This window comes from Heterocephalus glaber, unplaced genomic scaffold (assembly GCF_053883595.1).
Source record: "Heterocephalus glaber isolate CG9 unplaced genomic scaffold, H.glaber_assembly_v1.0 deba00001497, whole genome shotgun sequence".
NCBI lineage: Eukaryota > Metazoa > Chordata > Mammalia > Rodentia > Bathyergidae > Heterocephalus > Heterocephalus glaber.
The window spans coordinates 2,786,653-2,802,036 of NW_028258320.1; the positions used below are offsets into that span (position 1 = coordinate 2,786,653).

At 54.4% G+C, this 15,384-nt stretch overlaps 1 protein-coding gene across 2 annotated transcripts in view; it reads left to right on the forward strand.

The window, feature by feature from the left end:
- Glp1r (glucagon like peptide 1 receptor) overlaps nucleotides 1-13,469 on the forward strand; it is a 29,401-nt gene extending 15,932 nt beyond the window's left edge. For both annotated transcript variants that reach the window (XM_004846646.3, XM_021259880.2), the window contains exons 6-13: nucleotides 1,364-1,517; nucleotides 2,069-2,228; nucleotides 6,473-6,533; nucleotides 7,083-7,152; nucleotides 7,251-7,339; nucleotides 7,668-7,806; nucleotides 8,568-8,609; nucleotides 13,105-13,469. In XM_004846646.3, coding sequence (XP_004846703.1) covers nucleotides 1,364-1,517; nucleotides 2,069-2,228; nucleotides 6,473-6,533; nucleotides 7,083-7,152; nucleotides 7,251-7,339; nucleotides 7,668-7,806; nucleotides 8,568-8,609; nucleotides 13,105-13,272 — 883 coding nt within the window. In that variant the 3' untranslated portion in view covers nucleotides 13,273-13,469. The remainder of the gene's footprint in view (nucleotides 1-1,363; nucleotides 1,518-2,068; nucleotides 2,229-6,472; nucleotides 6,534-7,082; nucleotides 7,153-7,250; nucleotides 7,340-7,667; nucleotides 7,807-8,567; nucleotides 8,610-13,104) is intronic.
- The last annotated feature ends 1,915 nt before the right edge of the window (nucleotides 13,470-15,384 follow it).

Sequence of the window (15,384 nt, forward strand, 5' to 3'; positions counted from 1 at the left end):
TTTTTTGAAGACTACATTTCTTTATGCTCATCTTTAAGAAATCTTTCCTAGGGCCAGGGATTTAGCTCAGTGGTTCTGCCGCCTGGTTTGCAAGTGCAAGGACCCGAGTTCAATCCCCGGTACCAAAAAAAAAAAAAAGAAAGAATTCTTTCCTTATCTTGGGGGTCACAAACATAATCACCTATATTTTCTTCTCAAAAGTCACAGGACTTTTCTCTTCTTCTTACTATTCTCTGAGCCACCATAACTTTTCACCATTATTTTTGGTTGAAAATGGGGGATTTATTTATTTGATTTCTTTTTTTCCATATGCACATATAATTGATTGCCTCGGTACTGTTTGCTGATAACCTATCCTCCCCTCTTGGTTACTCTGCCGTGCACCAAGGTTCCTGTATTTGTAAGTTGCTTTCTGTCATTTGCACCCCTTCCATTGGCCTTTCTGTCTCTGTCCCCAAACCATGGTGCCTTAGCTCCTAAAGATTTGTTAGAAATTTTACTTCTCTTATAGCAACAGCCTCTTTTGTGTGGTTTGGGGTGTCTGGGCTATTCCTGGCCCTTAGATCTTCTTTAAAAGTTTTTAAAGTCCCTTGACAAAAAAGTTCGGGCTTTTATTGCAGCTGCATTGAATTTACTAGTTAATGTTGGGGGAACTAATAAACTCCTTCAAGATAGTGAGTCTTTCTATCCATAAATGCAGTGTATCTATGCATTTTCCTTTAATTTTTCATTATGTATTTTTAAGCAAGTTTTATAATCTCCATAATGATCTTGCCCATTTTCTTGTTAGATTTACTTTCCAAGTCTTGTCCTTTTCTACTCCTTTTCCTTTTTGGTGGCGAGGATGTGTAGTATCTGTGGGACAGAAGTAACAATAGCACAATTCCTTATTTTGTTCCTGGTTTTAAGCACTTCTGGTTGGGTCTATAGCTTTTATCAGGTTGAAAAATGCCTTCGTATTTCTAACTTGCTATACCTTTTTACACAAAAGAACATTGGCATGTGAATTCCTGCCTGTTCCAGCCCCAGTCTGCCTCTGTGAGCAGGACAGAGATATTAAGTTGTGGGCAAAGTCCCCATTGGGGAAACCGATCCTCACGTATCCGTGTCTGTGGTTCTGCATGACTTTGTGAGAGAAGATGCAGCAGGCAGAGGATAGAACACGGAGGGCATGACTACCTGGCCGAGGGCTTCTTGGAGAGCCAGGGTTTGAATTGAGCCTGGATTTCCAGGGTTACAAGGGAGAAGGGCATTCACAGAGGAAGGAAGACCCAAGCACAGCCCCGGAGCTGGAGGTGTGCCGGGTGGGGTGGTAGAGCGCAGTGTGGCCATCTTGCCAGGGAGGCCCTGCTTCCTCCCTCAGGCACCTGCACTGCACCCGGAACTACATCCACCTGAACCTCTTTGCATCCTTCATCCTGCGAGCCCTGTCTGTCTTCATCAAGGACGCCGCCCTCAAGTGGATGTACAGCACGGCTGCACAGCAGCACCGGTGGGATGGGCTCCTCTCCTACCAGGTGTGTGGTGTGGCCAGCAGGGCTGGGGAGGGTGGGCAGTCAGGGAAGGGCTGCTCCTGCTACTCCAGAGCAACAAAGGGAAAGAGCCACCAAGCCTTGTGCTCGGGAGCCCTGGGTCAGATGGGGAATGCAGTACCTTGGGGACCTTCCTTCCGATCTGATGAGGGTGGCAGCCTACCCAGGGGGGCCCCAGACTAAGGGAGAAAACCATTCGACGGGGGGTTCTCAGCCTGACACAGGAAGCAGTCTTTGGAGACAGACCTGAGCTTGAACCCCAGCCCTGCCGCTTACTAGCTGTATACTTCTGGGCAGGTCACTTCTCTACGGCTCATTTTCTCACCTGCCTAGAGATAGCATTATGGTACTTTCTGCCACTCAGGGAGCTAATGCAGACAGAGTTGTTCAGCACCAGCCCTGGGCAGAAGACGGAAGCTCCCTGGCTGCACGTTAACCATGGCAGAATAGTAGCTGGGGCAGGACAGGGATGGGAGTCAAGAGAGGCAGCAGGCAGGGCTTCGGTCCCCACACTCGCTTCCTGTATTTCCCAACAGGACTCTCTGGGCTGCCGCCTGGTGTTCCTGCTCATGCAGTACTGCGTGGCGGCCAATTACTACTGGCTGCTGGTGGAGGGCGTGTACCTCTACACCCTGCTGGCCTTCTCAGTCTTCTCCGAGCAGCGTGTCTTCAGGCTCTACCTGGGCATAGGCTGGGGTAAGACCACCCCGGCCCGAGATGGGGTGGGAGGCCCTGACCCCTGTTGGACTTGATACTTGGAACACACAGCTGGGAGGGGGCCTGCTGGAACCTCCTCTTCTCCCTGAATGGAAGCCTCCACCCCAATCTGTCCAAATTCCACCCCTACCACTGGGCACACAGCCCTGGAGTCTCGGCCCTGTGCTTAAATTCCCCCGCTCCAAGGTCCCGTGGAGCAAGAGCTCCACACCCCGCCCAGGGCAGCTGAGGCCCCGAGGGAAATGGTGAGTCCTTGGTGGGAGAAGAAGAGCAGGGCGGGCAGGTGAGGCCTGAGGCAGGCAGGATGATGACAGAGAGGAGGCCCAGAGAGAGCCAGGGCTGTGGGGCGGCCAGAGGGCAGCCAAGGCACGGGAGGGGTGGACCGCGAATGTGCCTGGAGCCCAGCTGGAAATGTTCTAGCCAAAAAAGTTTGCCAAGAACCATCGTGTCTTTTTTTTTGCTGGAACATTTCTGGTTGTGCTTCTGCCTCTCGCCACGTGGGATTCTGACGAGGGGCAGGACTGGGAGCCCCGCACTGGCAGGAAAGTGGAGGGGACAGCCCTGGCTGGAGGGACTGCAGGCACCTACCTGAGACAGAGCCCGCTTTCCACCCTAATCTGCCCCTGAAGCTGTAGGTCCCCTTCCTTATACCACACCTCCTCCCTGCTTGCCACTCATCCCTGTGTGGCCAGTGTTTTCCGTGCAAGACCCAGAGACGGACAGGGCTTCAAAGGCAGAGCAGGCACTGGAGCCCAAGCCTCCTGATTTCTGGGGCCCTGGGTCTCTGCCTGTCATGCACAGATCTCAGCCTATGTCACATCCCTCGGTCCTCTGCAGGCCCCACCAAGCAGGCTCGGCCTCTGTGCAGGTGGCAGGAACGCCTGGCTTCCCCACACAGGTTGAAGCTCCGCTCTCCTGCCCCAGGACCCACCTCCCCTTCTAGCCCTTTCTCCCCACTTGCAGGCTTCCTCAGTCAGGCAGGAGAGGCCAGCAGCAACCTGGGGGTGGCATGGGGGAGGGGCGGCCCATCCAGGGGCGCTCGGCAAGGCTGTCTTGGGGTGAATGACTGTGTCTGGCCATTCTGGGAAATAGCATCAGTGCTGTTAGGGCCTGTCACCATGGCAACCAGAGGGCAGGCCCAATCAAAGGGATGGTATGATGTGTGCAGGGGAGCGGATGGTTGGCTGGAGTTGATGGGGACACACGGTATCCTGGAGGCCTCTGTCCTTTTCCTACCACTTCACACCCAAGCTCAGGGCTCAGGGTCTGGGGAGCACCGGGGTAGGGACCACGGGTGGCACTTCCTCAACTAGAGCATCTTTTTCTTGAGGAATTGGGGTAAGGGGAGGCAGAGAGACACAGGAACAAAGAGTGAGAAAGTGGGACCCTTAGAGACAGACCCAAGGGTTCTGCTGTGATGCCAGGAGGCCTGGGCCAAGGAGGATGCTTGGGAAGAACTTTTAGCAGAAGAACTAAACTTAGGACTGTGACGTAGTTCGGGAGCCCTTAAAGGCCATGTCAACTTCTGCTGCTGTCTACAAGCAGCTGGGTGCCCCTGGGAACTCACAGGAGGGGAGGGGAGTGATGAATGGGGGAACATTACTTCCCAGAGCCAGTTCTGTATGCCTTCATTTGAGCTTTTTCTCCAGCCTGCTTTGGTTTTCCAAATGGGAGAAAGATGCAGCCTGCAGGAAGTGTGTTGTGTCTGCATGCGGCGGAGCTGTGCTCGTGCTTCAGAAAAGGCCCTGTGTGTGGGCACAGGGATGAGTGGAGCCCACCAGGCCTGGCTGACAACATGGGTGATGCCCCCTTGCTGGAGGGGCTCCCAGAGAGAAAGGTCAGCGCGTGCCTGGCCTGTAATCCCATCTGCTCAGGAGGCTGAGGGAGGAGGATCACAAGTTCCAGGCCATCCGGGCAATTTAGTGAGACCGACTCAAAATTTTTAAAACAGGGCGGGGGGAGGCTGGGGATGTAGCTCAGTACAGGGCCCTAGATTCAACCCCCAGTACCACAAGAAACACAGTTTCTGTAAATGTGTGCAGCTTGAGGAACTGGCATGCTCCTGCCTGGAGAGCTCCTTAATATGTTAAGGCTCTTCCCTCCTTACTCATTTGTTCATCCTTCCTTACTGAGCGCCTTCTATGTGTCAGGATCCACGCTATGTTTAGGGCATTTAAAGATCACTTGATTCTTTTATATAAAAAATAAATTAGCTGCTTTGTGTCAAATAAATGGTCCAGCCGGTGTGGTGGTACACACCTGTCAGCCCAGAACGCTGGGAAGCTGGGGCGGGGGTTGACAAGTTCGAGTCCAGCCTGAGCACCTTAGTGACTTAGTGAGACCCTGTCTCAAGATTAAAAGTTATAAAAGTGCTGAGGATTTAACTCAATGTGATGGCTCTGGTTCATACCCCAGTACTGCAAAAAAAAAGTGGGGGGATCTGGTGAAGACCACTCTCCAGCTGTGTGCTGCTTTGCCACCTCACCCCCTCTCAAGCACAGGAGCTGTGCGCTAGCTGCGCGTGCGTAGACAAAGATGAGTGGAGGAGATGGGTAATGGTGATAGGAGTGGCCTGGAAATGTGCTCTTGGGGAGACCCCTCAGAGGTACCCTACCACATGGACTCACAGAGGGGCCCACACACCTTAATAAGCACAGCCTTCCCTATGTCAGACCCAAGAATCCAACGCGAGAGAGGCGTCAGTAGAGGCAGCTGGTGCTGAGAGCTGTTGAGAGCGATTGGACTGGGTGTGGAGCCGCAGCCCTGGAGTTCAGTTCTGCCTGTGCCCTTCTGAGCTCCTGATCCATCTCCTCACCTGTCTGGGAAGATGGACCGTCCAAATTGAAAGTAGTCGGCCCAGACTGAACTCTCAGCGTGAGCCGGTCCTCCGCTCGACCCTCCAGGAACTGCAAAGCAATTGCATTAGGTTTCTGTTGCTATGTAACAAGTGACTCCAAAACACAGCTGTCTAAAGCAGCAGATGATTATCATCTCATAGTTTTATGTTCAGGGATCAGGGTTCAGCATAGCTGGGTACCCTGGCTCAGGATTCCTAATTTAAATCAGTGAGGATATTGGCCAGGTTGCTGCATCTCAGGCTTAACTAGGGGTGGAGAATCAACTCCAAGCTCCCACACCAAGCTGTTGGCAGGAGGCTCCATTCCTTTCTGCAAGAGCCATTCTGACTGACCCCATGGCGTGACAACTGGGTTCCCCAAAGAAAATGATGAGTGGAGATGAGGGAAACTAGAACAAGCTGCAGTCTTTTATAACCTGTTCCCAGAAGCGACCATTACCGTTACTTCCACAACGGGTGATTAGAAACACAAACTAATCCTGGTGCACTGTGGACCACAAAGACATGAGTACCACAGCATGGGGATCAACGGGGGCCATCTAAGTGGCTGTCTGCTGCACTTGTCAACAGCCCCAGGGTGTTGCTCGCCTTCGTGTTATTGTAATGAAATACCTGAGAGAGTTGCCTTAGAAAGGAAAAGGGTTATTTAGTCAGACTCATTGCTTTGGGTGTCTTGTGGGGGTGCCAGATGGAAATGGTGGAGTGCACATGGCTGAGCAAACTGCTCACCTTCTGGCCAGGAAGCAAGAGGGAGACTAGACAGGTGAGGAGTCCCAAAATCCTGTTTAGGGACAGGTCCCCAATGGCCTGTGGGCCCCCCCCACAAGGCTCCATCCCCTTAAGGCACCACTGCCTCCCACTAGCACCACTCTGGGGACCAGGCCTTTAGCATCGTCCCGCCAGTGTCAAGGAGAGGGGTGTCACCTCTCACCCAGGCTTCCTCCCCAGCTGGCAGCAGGCGCATGGGCTGGGGGACAACACCTGAAGGGTTCGGTTGCTGAGGGAGTTGGCTGAGATGGACATGTGGCTGCAGGGGAGGGCGTGGGCATCAGAGTTCCTCTGCTCCCTGACCTGTCCAGCATACCCTGCGCCATGCGTGGCCCCGTCCCTCTGCTGCTTGGATGTCTGTGCTGTGGAGAAGTTCCAATAGTGTGCCTGTCCTAAGAGGACTGTTTCCTAAGGAAGGGTCTGAGTGTCGGTGTGGGCTTCATGCTACCTCCCATCTCCTGTGCAGCCAGACCTGCTTAGGGACAGGGTTTAGTGCCAGGCAAGGAGAGGGGCTAGAGGTGTGAGGGCCCAGGGCGCACACCCAGGGGCTCTGTCCTGCCAGCCCCTCTCCCCTCTGCCTTTCCCTCTCTCCTCCTAGGTGTTCCCCTGCTGTTTGTTATCCCCTGGGGCATTGTCAAGTACCTCTATGAGGATGAGGGGTGAGTATACTGCTCCAGGGGAGTGTGTTGCTGAGGTTGCTGCCCTTAAAGTCCATGCGATTCTTGGACCCTGGGACACGGAGGCTCCACCTTTGGGAGGATAAACCAAGGGGCTAGGAGCTTACTGTGTGAGTTCAGGACTCCAGGGTGGGATGGTGACAGATGGTGCTGGGAGTCGGGATACAAGGTGGCCTCCTCCAGGCTCTTCTGTAATGTTGGTGACAGAGATGCCTCTGCTGTTTTATGTGTAATGCTAGCTATACACATGACTGTGTTCATAGTCCATGGAAGGTCAACTGGGGGCTGTGTGTAGCTCTCTATATGTGACCTTGTAGTTGGGAACTCATGTGCGTGCATGTGTGTGTGCGCACATGTGCGTGCATGTACCTAGCTCTCTGTGTGGATCTGTGGGTCTAGTTGTTGAGTAGCCCCATGGCTGTGGGCATGGCATTCTGCGTGGCTGGTGTGTTTGCAGGCCCCCTGTACCTGCCCTGGGAGCTGGGGCTCTGCAAGTCCACCTATGTGCATGGCGCCTCTGTTCCTCCCCAGATGCTGGACCAGGAACTCAAACATGAACTACTGGCTCATCATCCGGCTGCCCATTCTGTTTGCCGTTGGGGTGAGTGATGGTGCGAGGGTGCAGGTAGAAGTTGGGGTGCACCAGGCTGGGGCGAGGGAAAGGACAGGAGAGTGGGTGAGGGTCCATGTGCTCTGCAGGTGAACTTCCTCATCTTCATCCGGGTCATCTGCATCGTGGTGTCCAAACTGAAGGCCAATCTCATGTGCAAGACAGACATCAAGTGCAGGTGACCTCACCAGCTGGCCCTGCTGGGCCCTCAGCCCCTCCTTCCTGCCCAGAGAGATCCTGCGATGCATAATTTGGAGCCCTCTGGGACCCTCTACCCCTGCCCAAGCCTGGCTTAGGACCCTCACGTCTTTCCCTCACCCTGTCCTTGGGCAACCCATGAGCTCCTGGGAGGTCTCCACCTCTTTCCTGCCCTCCAGGGAACCTGTCTGAGGGTATTTGGAGCAGAAGAGTACCATTGACCCAGATGCCAGGTTCCACCAGGAGTGGGGAGGGCACAGAGAGGAGAGAGGGGTCCAGCAAGGGTGAAAGTTTCACCTGCCTCCCAGACTGGCCAAGTCTACTCTGACGCTCATTCCCCTGCTGGGGACCCATGAGGTCATCTTTGCCTTCGTGATGGACGAACATGCCCGGGGGACTCTGCGCTTCATCAAGCTGTTCACAGAGCTCTCCTTCACCTCCTTCCAGGTGACTCATGGCCGGGGGCATTTGCTTGGGAAGCACAGATGGGAGAAGTGGGCAGGTTGCAGCTGAGGGAATGACCCTTGGCCAAAGTTGCATGGTGGAGCAGAGCCCAAGCTGGGATCCCTAGGTGTCCTGACGGCTGGCCAGGCTTCTCTGTAAGCTCAAGGGACAAGGAGCCTTCTGGGATTGCCCTGGGGACTCAGCCTGGCATTGCAGCTGCTGTCTACTGTGCTGTGGGCACCCTTCCCGGTGCTGTAGACACACAAGGCATTTAGCCAGCAGACTGTGGCATCACCCCACTTCACAAAGGAGGAAAGTGAGGTGCAGAGATGTTAAAACAAGGTTTACAGAGCCACAAGGTTCCAAAGCAGGGGTGTGAAAATAGAAATTGGCCCCAGCCCCTCAAGAGTGTCGTGGGGTGTGTACAAGTGTGTGGGCCTATATGTGTGTGTCACATACATGTAGACACATCACGCAGATAGAACATGGGTTGGGAGCACTGGGGCCCAAGGGAGCAGATGGGTGGGTGGGGATAGTACCCCAGGCTCACAGGCTGTGACCTTCCTTGGATCCAGCCTCCTGCAGACAGGCGTCTGTAGGGCTTTGGCAGCATCTGAGCAAGGGGCTCCTTGTTCCTCCAGAAAAGAAATGGGAGGGGAGCCCCTGCCTGTCCCCAGATCTGCCTGGGCCGGCTGATTTGAGGAGGGGAATGTCGGGGCAGAAGCCCCAAGGCACTTCTCTGCTTACCCGCCTCTCATTTCCAGGGGCTGATGGTGGCCATCCTGTACTGCTTTGTCAACAATGAGGTAAGGCATGAGGAGGGACGCTGGGGACACTGCTGGGCCATTAGCTGCTCTGGAGTGGTGCCCTGGGGATGCCGCTGCTCACCCCACTGAGGCACCGGAGTAGAGGTGGCATCTTGCTTGAATATACCCATGTCTGCTTTGCGAAGGTCCTGTGTAGCTGCTTGGTCTCTCTGTCTGTCTCTGCCTGTCTGTCTATCTCTCTCTCACACACCACATGCAAACGTGCAGGCATAGCACAATGGTATTAGAGCTTAGGGAAGACCCAGCCTCATGTTTAGAGGGTCCTGGGTGGCAATGACTGTCTACTACAAAGTGTCCCAACACACACAACCCAACTGCAGACTTGGGGCTTTAGTAATCACTGTGTCATTTAATGGCCACCCCCCCCAAAAAAAAACATTGCTAAAATTCCAATTTTATTATTCTCATTTTTGCTCCTGAAAACACTGAAGGCCAGAGGATATAGGAAACCTGCCCCAGGCTTGGCCCGGAAGTAATGGCAGATCCAGGATCAATTTAGTTTCGATTTAAAGAAGGAAATACCCTGTTCTTTGTGTACACAGGCAAGAGCCCTGGTCCACGGGGGAAAGGGGATAAATTCCTCCAGTGGCTTTTGGATGCTGGGTGGGAGAAGGCAGTTCTCGTCGTGCCCATGGAGCCCTCTCTCCCCTCTCAGAGACGACCAACCCCTGGGAGGAGGCTGCTTGTGGGCACCCGGAAAGGCCTCTCTCCCCTAGGTACTGCCAAGCCATCAAACCAGATGTCAAAAATGACACTTGGTGTGGCTTCTATGTCACTGAGCCCAGGATCTTGGAGATCTTAGTATCAGTCCATTAATACAGTCTTGCCTTGTGCTGCAGGTGTGGGGCACATGGGTGGGACCATGGTGAGGCCCTCTGTGGTTTGGGGAGCTGTGAGCTGCAGCTCACAGAACAAAATGTGATGTAGTAGAAAAGATGCAAGCGTGTGTGCTCCGCATCACATCCACTCTGACCCACGCCCATTGCGTAGTCATCTGTGGCTCGAGGTGAGTTTCACTCATCCAAGGAGCCTCAGTTTCCTCATCTATTCAATAGGGGCCATAGGGTCTTGGAGTTCCTGCCAGGGTTAGGTGAGGTAAAGCCTGCATATGGTGGGAAGGGCGGGTCGAGCATGGGGTCCCCTTCATCGCTGGGTGCCGAGGACCTGCCCACTCCTGCAGGCCGCTCCTTGGCAGGAACGACCCTGTGTCTCGGTCTGCAGGATCCTCAGAGAGCACCTGGCTCGCAGTGGCTCCCGGACGTTTCAGAGGACACTGTGGAGAATGTGAGGCTGGGTAGCTGGAAAGGGAGGAGAGCACAGCCCTGTCCTGAGGCTTCCTCCAGCTTCCTCTCGGCTCACTTCCTACGAGCTCAGAGCACATGGCCTTCGATCCCCAAAGGGGAGGGAAACCAGTGCTTCCTCAGCCAGAGGGCAAATGAGTGCGGGGGGGCCCTAGTGCTGCTGCTTTGTTTGTATCCCAGCCCGGTGGGATGGGACAGGCGGCAGCATGGCCCATGTCCCCCATGTGCTGATGACAGCAGAGGCCCAGGAGAGACTGAGGCTCCCTCCTGCCACCTTGCCACCTTCTCAACCCAAGTGCGGTATCACTTTTCCTTCCTCTGTCCCTAAAGCAGTAACTGCACACTCACCCAGTCCTGCTGCGTGTACCGGAGCGCAGCCTCCCACCGCCATAGCCCCTGGCTCAGCGGCTTCTCCTGATTCTGTCCCTTAGACCCCAGTCGCCTCCCCCCTCATCCACCATCCACAGCTGACCCAGCTTTGTTAAGAGGGAGGCACAGCCACAGTTCCCTGCTCTGTTCTTGGCAAAGAACTTGCCCCCAAATTCCCTGTGTTGTGCCTCTCTGGCCGCGCTGGCTATAGGCCCCACTAGTGTCGGCTCTGTTTCTCCCAGGCTCCTGCTGTGAGGCTCAGGAGACCCCGCTGAGAGGCCTGGAGAGCCTGCCTCCTGTCAGTCTACCGCCCCATTCCTTTAAACCCGCCCCAGAGACCTCCCAGGCACAGGGACAGAGGTGTCCCCTTCCTGGACCACCAAAGATACATGAGGCTGGGCCAGGGGTTTAGCTCAGTGGTTCCGGCCCTTGCCGTGCAAGCGCAAGGTCCTGAGTTCAATCCCTGGTACCAAAAAAAAAAAAAAGTTACACGAGGCTCCTAGGCTGAAGCTTCTATCCACAAGAGCCCTTCTCCAAGGTTACCATGGTAATGCCAGGTACTTGTGACCTGAGGAGAAAAGAAGGCCTGAGCATTGGCGACCTGTTGGTGTCAAGGCCTGCATCAGCTGCTGGTGGCCTGGAGTCGGGATTGGGACGGGATGGACTCAGGGCCTAGAGGTGATTTGGCTGGAGCTTGTGTCTGAGAGCCGAGCGAGGTGGCTCCGGAGCCTTGGGTTCTGGACTCCCATGTGACCCCAGGGAGTCACTTTGCCTCTCTTGGCTCTTCTCCTCAAGTGTAGATGGAGCTGAATGAGCTTTATCAATTCACCCCATCCCAGGGCAGGCGTGGCGCCTGGCCAGCAAGGGTGCTTAGGACAAGTCTGCCGGAAGGCACAGTTCGGAGTGCAGGGGGAGGGACTGGGCTGGGTCTCCCGGAGCGGCTGTGGTCTTTGTTATTTCATTTGCTTAGTTGAGGAGCAGACTTGATGTTTGATGCCCATGTATTTATTCATTTAAAACACACATAGTGAGCACCTGCTGGAGGCTGGGCCTTGTGTAGGTGCAGGGATGTTGAGATGAGGGAGATATGGCCCTGGCCCCAAGGTGCTTGCTCCTCAGTGAGCAGGGAGTAGACACAGCCAGGGACAAGCAGGACCTCAGGTGGTGTTGTAGGCAGGAGGCCAGGCATTGGAGTGAAGTTGCATCCAGGTTCAAATCCTGCCTGAGACACAGGGAGACACCTAAACACTCTGCACCTCTATTCTTCCCCTTTAAGCAGGGAGTGATGACAGGAACCACTTTACAGGCTTGATGAGAATAGTGACTAAGATAATCTATGGAAGATGCTGGTTACATAGATGGTGGTCATTAAGGACAATCAGGATCGTGGGGGCCACCTCAGAGGTTCACAAAAAGTGCTGAGGGAGCTGGGGCAGAGAGGGAAACTATGTCCAGCACTTTACATCCTGCTGGGGTCCCTGTGGCCACTGCAGTCTCTGAAGTGGCACCTGTGGGTGTACCTTCTCTCAGTGGACGGCTATGAGACACGATTTGCCTCCCTGCAGCTGCACAAAGGAAGCCACTGTCAGTCTCAGGTGGCCCCATCCCAGCTGTCAGCACAGGCTGCTGGCACAGAGCAGGGCGCCATAGACATCCTGCTTGGCCTGGGCTCTATGGTGCCGCCTGGGGTACCAGGCCATCCCGGTAGGCTGGCTCTGGGCCATCTCCACCGTACTCAGTGCAGAAGTTCTTTTAAGGGATGGCATGCAGCCCCAGCAGGCGTCTTGCTGGGCTTAGCTAGATGGATGGCAGAGAAGGAGGAAGGAGGGCTGTTTGCACAGGGACTGGTGTGGGGGGGGTTAGCAGAGAGCACCTCACCCACAGCTGCTGGCAGCCGGCCCTCCTGGTGGCTTGGGCTTAGAGGAGCCTGGGCCTCAGATGCTCCTATGTGGGGAAGTTGCGGGCAAGGTCATCAAAGGACAGCAGAGGGGCTCTGGAAGGTGAGTTTATGGGAATCACACCCAGAAGAACAGCCAAGACCCCTCTCTGGGAACCACAGTCACAGGCCATGCCTGGGGCCACAGTGGGGTCACAGACCTTGAGGGTCTGGAGCGCTGCCTTTGCACCTTTCTGTCCCGAGCGCCAGCCCTCTGGCAAAGGCTTCCCCTGAGGGAACCAGGCACACCCCAGTGGGGACTCGGTGCTGAGCTCTGTGGGGCTGGGTGCACCTCCATGTACCTCGATGCCTCGAGCAGGACTGGACCTCAGAGATGCCTAGTCCACAGCTCGCCCCAGCCCTCTAGCTTCCTCACTCCTTCTTCTCTTGAGGTGCAGGGGCTGGAGAGAACCCCCCGGGAGTTTAGATGGTCTGCAGCAGGCACCACAAGGGACAAGGGTGCACGGGTTCCTTCAGCTGTCCAAGCTGCGATCAGAGAGCGCGTTCTAACGTCAGATTCCCTCCTCTCCCATCTCCTGTCTCCCTGTGTTTCCCCCTGCTCTCCTTCTCTTCCGTGAAACAATGCTGTGATGGATTGTAAAAGGTACTTAGCTGAGTCACAGACTTTAGAGATGGAAAGGACCAACCAGACCATCAAACCCATCTCTCTCCTGAGGAGAGGCAGAAAATAGGAGACAACAATGAACAATTTTATTGGGATATTAATTTAGGTGCCTGAAGGCCTTGACTCGTGTCTCTTGATATAATGCAGTGGATTTTTTCCCTTCCCCACTAATGTAATAACGGGGCCATTTTGTGAGCAGTTGGTTTGCATGATGCTTTTGTTCCCCTCCTCTTCCCACGGAAGGTCCAGATGGAGTTTCGAAAGAGCTGTGAGCGCTGGCGCCTGGAGCATTTGCACATCCAGAGGGACAGCAGCATGAAGCCCCTCAAGTGCCCGGCCAGCAGCCTGAGTAGCGGGGGCACAGTGGGCAGCAGTGTGTATGCTGCCACCTGCCAGGCCTCCTGCAGCTGAGACCCCAGCACTGCCCTTCCTGTGGTCCTTGCCGAGGGCCGGGTGGCCATCCCAGGTGGGAGAGACCCGCCCAGGGCCAGGGGAAGGAAGGGACACATGTGCACATACATCCCCGCTTTCCCTCCCCAAGCCCATCAGACAGGCAAATGGGCAGTGCCTCTCGGGACCATGGACACATTTTCTCCAAGGAGAAGCAGCCTGCTAATTTGATCACTGTGGCAAGGGGAGAGGAAAAATGATTGCTGCTAAAATAAGGAGGAGTTCTTCCTGCTAGGCCACAAGGCCCTTGGGGTTCCCCCAGACAGAGCAGCAAATCAACCCCAGATCAAACGCAAGGTCAATGGCTTGTTAGTGGGATTGGAGCTCGAGGGAGGAGGTGGAACTGAGAGAGGCCAATGTAACCTCGGCCAAACACAGAGCTCACTGATGTGAGCCGCTCTGCTTGTGTCCAGTTGGGGTCACCACCCTATCTGCCTCCTCATTAAGGGGAGCTCTGTATGCATCTGGGCCGCTTGTTTCCCTCCTCTGCCCCTTCATCTTCTCACCAGGTTCCCCTCGAGGGCTTTGTTTGGGCCACCAGCTGCAGCTATTTCTGGAAATGGCTATGAGGGTTGTTGAGGAAGTGAATGAGGGTTTCCTTTGCTGGTACCCACTTCTCCCCTGGGTTCTGAGTTGCTCTGGTTCCTGCTTCTGCCCTACTTGGGGAGCCAGGCCCACCGCCAAGGAGCCCAGCCCAATTCCGTCCTTAAAAAGATACTCAAGGATCCTCCAGGTTCACCTAGTGACACTTAAAGAGCGTCCCCACTGTGAATGTCGATGACCTGCTCGTGACTGCTGGGAATCCAGAGGGCCAAGAGATTCATCGTGGAAATGCTTTCTGTCTGTGACCAGATTCTTTATCGTGAGTGGAAGTTGGGTGCACCCCCCAAATTTAGGGGATGTGACCAAGAAGAGACTCCAGGGGAAACCAACAGTGCCCATCATTACCATGGCGGCAGGCTCCCCCACCTTTCAAGTCCCTGCTCTTGGGAGCTTGTCTCTGTTTTATTCACTTTTCTTTATTGCTGTGAATAGTCTGTATGTGCAAATGTGCAACTTGTATTTCTCCTACCTGCTGGAAACAAGAACTAAAGCATGGTTGTCGTGATTATGTTTGGGGGAAGTGAGGTAGTAATGAATTTGACTTACCCACGCTTGGAGCTAATTCTTGTTTGCCTGGCCAGCCTCCAGCCTCATCCCATAAATAAAGAGCAGCAGAAAGGCTGGGATGGGGAAAAAAAAATCCATCAATTGGGCCGGGGATTTAGCTCAGTGGTTCTGGTGCCTGCCTCGAAAGCACAAGGTCCCTAGTTCGATCCCCGGTACCAAAAAAAAAAAAAAAAAATCTACCAATCATGCCCCTGGCCATGGCGAGAAAGTGGACTCCTATCAGCGCTGCAGAGACCTGGAGAAAGGAGAATAGCCATCCTGAGGAGGAAGGTGATGAGGGCCATGGAGGCCATGGAAGCCCCCAAAGTGGGAGAGAACACCTGGGAGGACAGAGGGAGAGGATAGACTCCCTCGTGGGTCAGTTCCCTTCCTTCTCCTTTTTGGGGAGGCCTTCCCCAAAGCTTACACTGGACACATTCTCCTGTGCCCCTCCAAAAGGCGAGTGATGCATGGGGAAATAGTGGAACATGAAACACGCCAAGCAGAAAATTTCTCATACTCGAGCTTCGGTGAAGTGTTGTGTCTATTTAGTGGGAAAGTGGAGCCTTGGGCTAAAAAGATGGGAACTGTGCAGGCAGCCTCCTGGACTGAGATGAGTGGGCAGGGAGCTGGGGGGCTTTCTCCTCCCCGGGAGCCAGAGCAGGCTCCCCATTGGTACTCCTCACTTGCTTTCTCTCTAGAAGCACTGGTGGGTTGATGGGGCATGTGGCTCTGGTGCAAGTGTTTCAGTTTTGAAAATCATTAATACATTACACAGAGCAAAGAAAAAGACTGATATAATCTGCCTGAAATGCATTGTTGAGGGGAGAGGTTCTGGGAAAAAAAAGTCTTAATTAGGCATCTGGGAAGCTCAGACGATTGGATCTAAACTGTAAAGAAAGTTCTTTTCCCAACTGGAACTGT